Source organism: Pteropus medius, unplaced genomic scaffold, assembly GCF_902729225.1.
Source record: "Pteropus medius unplaced genomic scaffold, Ma_sr-lr_union100, whole genome shotgun sequence".
Taxonomy (NCBI): Eukaryota; Metazoa; Chordata; class Mammalia; order Chiroptera; family Pteropodidae; genus Pteropus; species Pteropus medius.
The window spans coordinates 4,377,960-4,388,810 of NW_024344436.1; the positions used below are offsets into that span (position 1 = coordinate 4,377,960).

The 10,851-nt window shown below is 39.8% G+C and overlaps 1 protein-coding gene across 9 annotated transcripts in view; it reads left to right on the forward strand.

Annotated features, from left to right (window-relative positions):
- The window catches only part of MSANTD2 (Myb/SANT DNA binding domain containing 2), a 28,826-nt gene extending 20,846 nt beyond the window's left edge, over positions 1–7,980 (forward strand). For 3 of the 9 annotated variants that reach the window (XM_039872809.1, XM_039872810.1, XM_039872811.1), the window contains 3 exons: positions 1,148–1,247; positions 2,995–3,055; positions 6,436–7,980. In XM_039872809.1, the coding sequence (XP_039728743.1) occupies positions 1,148–1,247; positions 2,995–3,055; positions 6,436–7,288 (1,014 nt within the window). In that variant the 3' untranslated portion in view covers positions 7,289–7,980. Of the gene's footprint in view, positions 1–991; positions 1,248–2,994; positions 3,056–6,435 lie in introns of those variants that run through there. The other 6 variants (XR_005654946.1, XM_039872812.1, XM_039872808.1 and 3 more) reach the window with 5 other exon arrangements.
- The last annotated feature ends 2,871 nt before the right edge of the window (positions 7,981–10,851 follow it).

The following is a 10,851-nucleotide window of genomic DNA, read 5'->3' on the forward strand; positions in this document are numbered from 1 at the left end:
GTTTTTGAGTTGTTTTAGTTTTGGTGAGAACAGGTGATATATTGGCTTATGGAAAGTAATTTCACATTTAGGAGAAATTTATAGTCTGACTAATGCATATCCATTAAGTCTTAGGGTTGTGCAAGATAATAAAATTATCTAGGTTTTATCTTTGGACTTGCATAATGATATTTATTTGCTGCGTGCCACAAGGCAGAAAGAGAAATGAAATAACACCCCTCCACCTCACTTCCCCCCCGCCCAAAAAAGAAATGATTGGCCTCATTTATTGGTTTGTTTAGCTGGGAGTTTGAGTTGGAGAATAGACTAGTCTTATTGACTTATTCTTAGACACAGGTATTAGTGTACTGTTTCTTGATAGTGGATGTTTGAGATTGGGCATCTGTAGCATTATTGATTTGACCTCCTTTAGCGACTTCTCCAAAGACAGAGTGAGTTAGTAAGGAATACAGACTATGTAAGTAGTATGTTTTACTAGCTGATTCATCTAGGAAATTGTTTATACCCTGTATTCCTTCTTAATCAGGAATAAGGAAGGTCATATTCTTTGCTTTGGGAAATTCTTCTCTGTCCTCCCTCCCCCACTTTTTCCAAATTCTGGCACAACAGCAGCTCTTTCTCTTCTGTGGCAGGTGTGCATCCTATTGGCTGGCTGGTATTTCTTGTTTTCTTTTTTTTTCCCCCCCTTATTCTTTTTAAGTGGGGGAGGGGGCATAAACATGTGTATGGGGTATATGCAATAATGTTGTAATGTTTCTTGTTGTTTAATGGATAATTAATTGCAAAATAATGTTTGAATTATAACATGTTTGAGTAAATGCTAAATTAGTATTTTTTTCTAATATAATAATGAATTTGAAATCTAGCATTCCTGTAACAATGTGTCTGTGTTTGTCTGTCTATGTCTGTCTAATAGTAATTAATATCTGTGGTCCGTACCTGGAAGAGGAAGTACAGCTTTAAAGGAATAACAAAAGACTTTGTGTCTTAGACCCTTCGCAGGTGTTACAGTCGGGTGAAAGAACATGGTGTTGGGAAAAGAAAGAGCAGTTACACATTTGAACAGTTGGAACAGGTGTTTGGTCAGGGAGGATGGGATGCTCAGCCCTGCCAGCCTGTACTTATTAACAGTAGTGGCTTGTACCAGGAGCTGGAGTCAGATGGCAGCACTATGGAGGAGTATTCACAGGAGGACTGGGGAAACCACAGTCAGGATCTCCATGGCTACCCAACAGATCAGGAATTGGGTAAGAAAGCCGATATATATACTACTCTTGTTTGTGTATACATATATCTTTATATGTGCACTGGGACTGGTACTGATCCCACTGTCAGCACAAGGCATATAGCCGTCTATTTGGAACACTTGGGGCATCCTAGGTTTCGCTTAAACTGCCTGCTAATGCTTGGTGTTGGTCATTTGGTGATTTGGGTACCAGCAAACCTCCCGAAGATACAGAATTCCTAATTGTGAGCTACAAAGGAAGCCCAGTGAGAGAATCCTATGCAATTTGAAATATCCTGTACCTCCTAGTTCTAAGATGACTGCCATTTATTGACTCTTGGCTCAACTGCTACAAATGTAACTATCTTTTCCTTCCCTTATCCCAAATACTTTTTCTTTTCTGTTTGTGATTTGGAAAAGGTCCCCTCCCAGACTTCAGTCTGAACAAGAAATGAAGGGAAGCCTCAGTTTATCTTGAAAAGAGCTCATGTTTGAACTTTATCAGCAATCATACTCCTTCAAACTTCATAAAGGATCCCATCCCAACAGTAGCTAGAATGATTTTATCTACAGTCTTAGCATTAAAAATGGAAAATAGAACTGGCCATCAAATCTAAATTTATGTGGCCTAATTAAGAGAATATATATAGTTACTTTTTGTAGTAAATGGTCCAACTTTGATTTTCATGATTTGGAAGTACTAATCAAGTTTCTGCTGCAGCCATTATACATTTTTTAAAATTAAATTTACTGGGGTAACATTGATTAATAAAATTATAAAGATTTCAAGCATACAATTCAATAATATGTCATATTTATATTGCATTGTGTTCACCACCCAAAGTAAATTTCCTTCCATCACCATATATTTGACCCACTTTACCCTTACCTGCCTTCCCCCACAGCCACTGTACATTTATAGCAATTTGCATGATGAGTATTCACTTATAAGTCAATGTTGTTACTCCCCAGTGAGGTTCTCAGGCAACTCCCAGGGAAATACAGTAGGATTGGCACTATCGGTGTGCTTCCCCAGCTCAAGATAAAACTCCAGGGGCATCGTTTTACAGAATTCTTGCTGACCGAGAAATGCTAATTCAAAAGAAACAAGATTAAATGCTAGTATTTCTTACGAATGCTGTTTTAAAAAAATATATCTCAAATATTAGAAGAGAGAGACAGAGAACAAAAGCTATGAAACTGTAAAACTAGCACGATGTGAGAGAGAGACTTAAAGATTGGAAGAATAAAAAGGGCAGATGCTAAGTGATCACTACCTTTTAATTTCAAAACAGTAATGAGGTCTACATTACTTAGGCATCCCATAACTCTGGTTTTGCTGGAAAGAGTTAAGTCACCCAAACCTTTGGAAAAAAATAACATGCAGAGTATGTTGATCCTGATTCTGGTAGAATAATTGCTCTGTAAAACCTACCTAGAAAATCTAAATACCACAGAATTATTCTTGTTCCTTTAAAAATGATGTTTGCAGTGAAATTAAGCTTTAAGCTCCTAGCTAGAAATCTGCTGGTGACCTTGAAGAATTTTATACTTGTAGAGCTGGTTTCTGATCTTGCATATAAATGTATGCATCTCATTATATAAGAGTTATATTTATAAATCTGGCATTGGGCAGTATTTGAAACTAGAATTAAGTCCTCGAATTGGAAAGTATGGAATGAACAGTAAACATTTGTAGAGCTATGTATCTACATAAATGTATGTCACCACTTAGGAAAATATAATGTTTCAAAAACTTCGTTTTTCAGATGAAATACCTGTCACAAAGAGAACATTAAAAATAAAACAAGAATCTTCTGAAGAAGCACAGTAAGTAGATGCTTCACTTTTCCACAAAGCATATTTATCTAAGTTTAATGACTATTGGGAAGGCACTTCCTCTGGTGTCTAAGTCATCCTTCCTCATCTTCTTAGCTTAAGTTCTCCAGCGGCTCATCTAAAATGCTTAGAATTCTGTATACAACGAGAAGTAGTAAATACGTAACATGAAAATAAGCATGTTTCTGGCGTTTGCCTGTGTGTGGATGTAGATACCTGGGTGTTTAAATAAGACTTTGAAGATGAATCACGGGGCCCTGAGTTTATCTGGGGTAAGGTGAAATGATAGGAGGGACATTTACATTTCTTATTACATTTTGGGAATCGAAAAGCAAGCTCTCAGATTACCCGTTTGTACATTTGGGAAAGAAAGCAGTTGCTGGAAGAAGGACTAAAAATATCGAAGCCAGGGTCGTTCTACTGGCTCACATCGCCCGATCTTCCATTTCCCCCGAGGGTTTAGCGTTATCTCTTTTGTAAGGACATTGCAGTTCTCTGAGTTTCCAGTTATATGATGTTTGAAGTTCTTTTAAATAACTTTTAAGCAAGCCTCTGGTTAAATTTAATTATTGAGGAGAATATATGCAAACATGTAAAAGTAAGAAAGCGAAGACCACCATTTTTTGTGCCTGGAAACCTTTGAGCAGTCATAGCACCCACTTATTCTGGTATACTTTATTCCATATGTGTGATCCTGATGCTTGAGAGATGGTGGATAAAAAGTAAAAACGAAGAGGCAAGGCGGAGAGGACCGATAGAGATACTGTTAGTTGCTTTCATTCAGCAAACCGCGCCCCTGCCCCGCCTTTAAAATGCTCGTTCCTTTTTCAGAGTATCTCTGGAACCAAAGAATTCTCAGTGTCAGCTGATTCCATGTCTGGGGTGAAAGTGAAAGTTTAGAGATCAAGAATTGTTCCCCCAAATTGTAACCATTTCCTACTCCTCAAAAAAAGAAGTTTAGACCCTGATCAGTAAGTTTGAGGCCATCTCTTGTCGGGAGTTAGGTCTCTTTTTTAAATTGTGACATCAAAATATCCCGAAGGAAAGGGAACTTGGATGAGTATTTTTTCTTAACTGAGTTATTACGAGTCCATACCTTCTGACCCCTATTTTTTTAAAGAGGCCATCATATCCTTCAATAAAATGTCCCATCTCTCCCTGTAACCACTCAGGACCTGCAGGGGAGGCCCAGTAGATATAACTGGTGATGAATTCAGACTTTACAGAATTGGTGTCACCACCCTCAAACCACCTGAACTTTTACTCTGGTTGGAACTTTAGAAATCAGGAAATATCATAGTTCTCAAGGACCATTGCAGGAACTAGGTCTAGTTTTCATTGTTCCCCACAGCTTCAAAAAGCTGGTAATGAGTCTTAAGCTTAGGGAGTTTCAGGCTGAGATCAGATCAGCAGGGCAGGAAACTGACAGGCTCTGCAGAAATATTCAGCCTGTGCTGCCCCTTCTCCATGTTTCAGCTCACAGGGTGAGAGGTTTTAGAGAAGTTGCTAATAGATAGTATATTTTCCAGTGTGACAGTTTCCTCAGCACTATTTCTTACTGATGATTAGGGCCAAGATAGTGCTGAGTAAAAGAATTCATTTGGGCATTGGATTTTTTTTCTCTATAGGCGTGTTGCAAGTGGGATCAACCTGAACTAGCTGACATAACCTGTAGTAAAATAACCATCCTTCATTCATGAAGAAGAGTCACCTATTCTGCTCACTTAACACTTATATATCTACTGCACCTACTGTATGTCAGGCATTGGGATACATCAATGAGCAAAACAGATAAAAATCACTGCCCCTCCTTAGCCTAGTTCTCCTCAAGATCAGTAAAATATTTCAAAAGAGGAAAGGGAGGATGGTGGCTATGAAAGATAGTTTTTTTTTAAAGCATCGACCCATGCCATGCAGAAACACGATGCTGTTATCTTAGCCTCATAAGCACCACAGTATAAACACTAGAAAAGCAATCAAGTGTTTTGTGTCCTCTGAGAAAGAGGGACAAGTCCTCAGGAATGCAGTGATTTCATCTAGATGGCCACTCTGACACTTGAAAAGCTTTCGAGACACTTAAAGGCGGAGGGTAAATCCAGGGCAGTTTTTGGCTCCAAGAAGCAGCTGATTAGCTCTTTGTCATCTCGCAAAGAAAGTCAAGGAGAGTAAGAGGACAAACTGAGAATGACTGCGTGGAAGACTTCCCAGTTTGTTCCAAAAACTTTTCCCCTGGAAGATTTGAGAACTTAATAGGTTTCCAGGGTCTGTCTCCTCCCCAGAAGCTGTTAGTAAACCAGCACACGCACTCTCTTTCTTGCATATATTGGAGTATATGTGAGCAGTAGTTGAGTATTTTTATAGCCTAAGTCTGTGATTGATGTAGAGGGTAATAATTTGTAGCTAAGTTAATATTTAACAAACTTCAATCCTCCAATATAAAAGTTTTGTCATACCTGAGAAGCAAACTTGTAATTACATATCCTCATAGATATACGTATCATCCTGAGGTGTCAGTTACAATTATATGAGTTAAGCAGCATGTGCAACAAGAATTTCCTGTATTTTCTGTCTTTATTGTTAACTTTCCAAATCAAAATTGAAATTTCTTTACTTTTGCTTCCCCTTTAAAATATTTTCTAGAAGTCTCAATTCATCATCTTGAATTTTTATCTCTTTAAAGCGAAGACTAATATGGACCTTTTACATCTGAATTCTAAGATAGTAATTCTGTGTTAAACTAACAGTTCTTTTAAATTTGGGAGTAGTCATGAATTTCAGACAAATAGAAGAAAATGTCACTTTGTTTTTGCATCAGATTATTACTTATAATTAGTTGTCTATTTTCTTAGCAAGCATGTATGGGCCAAAATTATTAAACTTTCAAAATTTCTAGGTTAGAAGTTAACTGTTCATTATTTGAAGTGGTACTGGGTACCTTTCTGAATATAGCATCCTTCCCTTGCTTTTGGTAGTTAGGTCTGAAGTCCATTATGCGCATTATAATAGCCACTTAAAAAAAAAATCATGTTCCTTGGGTTCTTAAGTCCTACGGTCTTATGTATCAATAGTTACTAAGATTAGTACAGCCAGACTATATGGAAAACAGTGTATCATTAATTCCTAGAGGCTTCCTAGGGGTGTTTCTCAGATCATAATACTATGATTATTTAGACCTGTACTGTGTTGATTTAAATGTAATTTCAAATTGTAATTAAAAATTTAATGCCTCACTCACACTAGCCACATTTTAAGTGCTAATGGCTACCATATTGGACAACACAGATATAGAATATTTCTATCATTGCGGAAAGTTCTGTTGGATGGTGCTGATCCGGGCATCTGAGGAATTTGACTTTCATTTCTCTTTCTAGGAAGAGAGACATCATGCAAAATATTGTACAGATTTTGGAATCAGTACAGTTGAAATGGGAACTGTTTCAGAGCTGGACAGATTTTTCAAGGCTTCACCTTTCTAATAAACTGGCCATTTTTGGAATTGGTTATAACACTCGTTGGAAAGAGGATATCCGCTACCATTATGCTGAGATCAGCTCCCAGGTGCCCCTCGGCAAGCGACTCCGGGAGTACTTCAACTCCGAGAAACCTGAGGGACGGATCATTATGACCCGTGTGCAGAAAATGAACTGGAAAAATGTTTACTACAAATTTTTAGAGATCACTATTAGCGAAGCTAGGTGCCTGGAGCTGCACATGGAAATTGACTGGATACCCATTGCCCACTCCAAACCAACCGGTGGGAACGTCGTTCAGTATTTATTGCCAGGAGGCATTCCCAAAAGCCCAGGCCTTTATGCCATTGGCTATGAAGAATGTATTGAGAGGCCCTCCTCACCCCACATGGAGTCGAGTTCCCTGGAGCCAGGAAAGGAGGGCCGAGTTGACTTGGAAACCCTTTCAGCACAAGCCTCGTTACAGGTGGAAATAGAACCCACCCGAATTATCTATTGCTACCTCGGGATTGCTGAGGTCAGGACTCTGCAGCAGTGCTTATTTTTACACTTCCAAGCAAATACCAAAACCTTCAGCAAAGATTGGGTTGGTATTAATGGGTTTTTGTCTCAGAACTGTATCGTAGACCCTGGAGTCTCCCCCAGATCCATCTACATCAAGTTTGTGGAAGTAGAGAGGGATTTTCTTTCTGCCGGCTCTTTAGTTGAGTGCCTGGAAAAAGCCATCGGATACCCCTTAAAATTTAACAACTGAATGTCATCCTTCGTAAGGATTCGGGCTCTTACCTCCCTCTGCTATACTCACTTCCCATTACCCTGACTGTCCCTCATCCAGATGCTGCCGTCAGACTCGTCATGGAAACTCTCCACAATTGGGCCAGTACAACTTCTAAAGAATCACAGTAGACTTTGAGCAAACAAAACAGACCTCACCTGAAAACGCTCATTTTGAGCAAACAAAGATATACAGCGAACTTGCATGGTGGGTCAGCTGTTTCTTTTTTAAAAACGAAAACGAATTTTTAAATGGATATTAGAGCCCTAATATAAACAAATGTAGGTACATTCCATATTGGACAAAACTTATACTTTGAGTTTCATATGAAATTGAAAAATTGTATTTTTTTCACAATGCTTCATTTTTACACATGTCTATGTCTCTATATAAGTATTATTTGCAACCCTGAATAAATAAGCAATAGATAATGGCAAGTTAAATCTTGAGTCACAGTAAATAAGACTGTTTTTCAATATCACCTTTAGCTACTATTGTATATAATTTAGAGTTTCATTTTTTTCACCAACCAAGTGTTTTGCTATTCCCAATCAGTGTTGCCTGCAAAGACCTTTGTTTCTGTGATGTACCAACTTTACGGTTGTGTTGCCGTTTAAACTTTAAAAGAAGAAAATTAAAGTCCTTCCTGGCCTCTTGGCGTCCTAGTTGAACTTTTTGTGACGGGAGTGTGGCCGTGCTGGCAGTGGGACGGTGCTCCGACTTACAGAGCAGGATACCTTCACTTTCTTCTTCTCTCCGCACCCCACCAACCAATGTCATTATTTTTTGTCAGAGTGTACCAAAGATAATTGGACATTTCATTTTGTATTTCTTTAAAAAAAAAAAAATGACTAGGCTATTCCTTCTGACCCTAAGTATATTAATGTATAAGAGATTTTCATTCCTCATCTTTACACTCAGCAATCAGGGGCAGCTCTCTCAAGGAGTGAAGTGGAAAACTGATGTCATCCAGCTGCATATAAAAAGGGAAAAGATCCAACAGAAAGCACCCCAAAAAGCTTTTAAGTGATCCATTGGATAGGCAATCGTGAGGTCCATTAGGAAGGTACCTATTACATTTAGATCTTTCAGAGATTTCCGTGGGTCAGCTAGCACTCCACTTAGAGGTTAGTACTCTTGGCTAAGAATCAGCTTACTAGTAGGGTAGTCAGGGATCACTTTGGTATCATAGTGAAGACGTGTTAGATTGGTTATTTATCTTCAGTGATTCTCTAACATCTCTCAGGTGCTCTACTTTAAACAGACTGCAAATCCAGGTGAGAGCTATAATTCTCCCCATTTGTCTATACTATTGAAGATAAAATTGCATATTGATTAAAAATATAGAGAGATATTATATCTATATATTTTTTTCCCCCGCTACCTGAAATGGTCTCAGATCACTCGTTTTCTCATTCTGATACTACTTGATTGGTTGATGCTTATGTTTCTAATGGCTAGAGAGCTTATAATTGTTGGGATGATTTTTATTAATGTCATTTGAGTCTACTAGGTTTATGGAGTTGGCTGTTTTCTAATGTGAGCTGCTAAAAATGGGTGCCCGTCAGGGAAAGTATGAATATTGTAGAATGTTTGAGTGTAGCCCCTCTTCTCCCTGGGCAGTCTGCAGGTTATGGGCCTTAGGAAATTCTCATGCGTTTGCTCTTCTTTGGAACTTGGAATTACAGTCCTACAGGCTGAGGCTCCACTGACCATTTGGTAGCAATAATCTCACAGTATTCAGTGCTAAGTGCTGCAGAAAAAAAGCATTATTACCAGGAGTACTGCACGGCATCCCTAAAACTTTGCTACTGACCAACCCCAAAACTAATGTTAAGGCTTTGTGCATTTTTTTTTTCTCGATCCTACTTGCCATTGCTTTTAGGTACTTAGCTGGAGCAGAGCATTTTGTGAACATTTAGTGAGATGTTTTAGATTTACTTCACATTACTGAGAATGGGGCACTGTCAGACCACTGTGAGCAGCATGGGGAAGATGGCAAAGACTGATCCAGTCCATGATTTCACCGCTGGGCTTGGGATGGGCGATTTGGGAGGGCACGAGGACAAAGCTGAGCATTGGGAAATGGAGCCTTGGAGAGAAAGTAGTTTGCTGATACTGACTATCCAGTCTCTTTGGTGAGAACATTCCAGAAAAGAGGACAGCAGGGTGTCAGATGAGTGTGGCTAAAAACAAAACGTAAGCTATTAAGACCTTAACAAAGCCTTATAACTGATGTAAGGGGGAAGGAGACACTATATTCGAACATAAGAAAGCATTAGAAAATACTTTACAGAAATAAGATGGGGTATGATTGGGAGAAACGCTAGTGACCTGCAAGTCTCTTAACATAAGGAACTATGAACTTAGCTCTTGCACACGACATGGTTATGCAGGCAGTTCCTAGGTCACTCACAGGTCATCTGTGCCGATGTTCTTATTTTACACGAGAGTGGAGAGCAATGTTCACCCTGAAATGCATCTTGGCAAAAACAAAGTAATGAGACTGCTGTGCTAACTTCTATCACTGCCTCGGGGTCAGAAGAAATGGTAGGAATAGGAGACAGGGTCGAAGTTCTTTGATTGGGGTGAGGGCAGTGAGAGAGTCCTAAAGGGACTGGCCCTGTGTCAAATGGAAACTTTTACTGCCTACAAATCTTGAGTTGCAGCTTCACCTTCCAATTTTGCAAATTATTTGGGATCCAAATTCTGAAGGAAAAGTTAGCTACAGAGAATGAATGTTGAGGCTATACCTTATGAAGCACTTAACAAGGATGGGTACAGCCTGTGTAATTAGATGCTTCGGTATTCCTGGGATGTACGACCGAGAGGTTGTATTGCGTTTCTGGGAAGGAGATACTTACTAGGGATGACTTAACCCTGGTATAGAAACAAAGGAGGGATGTTTACAGGTGAGCGGTCTACAATGCAGGCTAAAGTCAAGAAAAATTTGAGTGTGGTAGAATGGAAAAACCAAACCGATAGCCTCTCCCCCCCTTCCACCCTCCCCACACGCACACACAAGGTACTTGACAGTTCCAAGTTCATAGGTACCTGCATTAGGGTGTGAGACTGGCAGTTATCTATTTCTGTTGCCTTTGCTGTCACTGAGCTGCCACGTTTTAGATTTTAGGGTTTGCACTGGAAGTGTAGCGTTTGCATGGCATTTCTCAAAGCCACTGCCTGGCAGGTATCTGAAGAACAGCCAGGCAAGTCACACTAGGAAGCAGCAGCTGGGAGGGTCTGTAGTGCAGTGCAAGCATAAGGTACACATTCAGTGTTAGAGCAGAACTGTTTGCAGTAAATGAATCCAGCAGGCCTAGCTGCTTTTCTTCCTAGTCAACTGCCACCCAGAGCAGACAGCGCCAGGAATTCGTAGTTATGCTCTCTGCCGGCCGTAGCCTTTGCGCGGAGGTTGAGCTCTGCCTGGATGTTTGAAGCATCCTTGTTTTGGCTGTTGGACGGAGAAGCAGGAACAGGTGCGTGCGCGTCTGTCAGGGGGCCGCGGCCGCCAGGGGGCGCAGATGGCGGGGGAGGGGCGG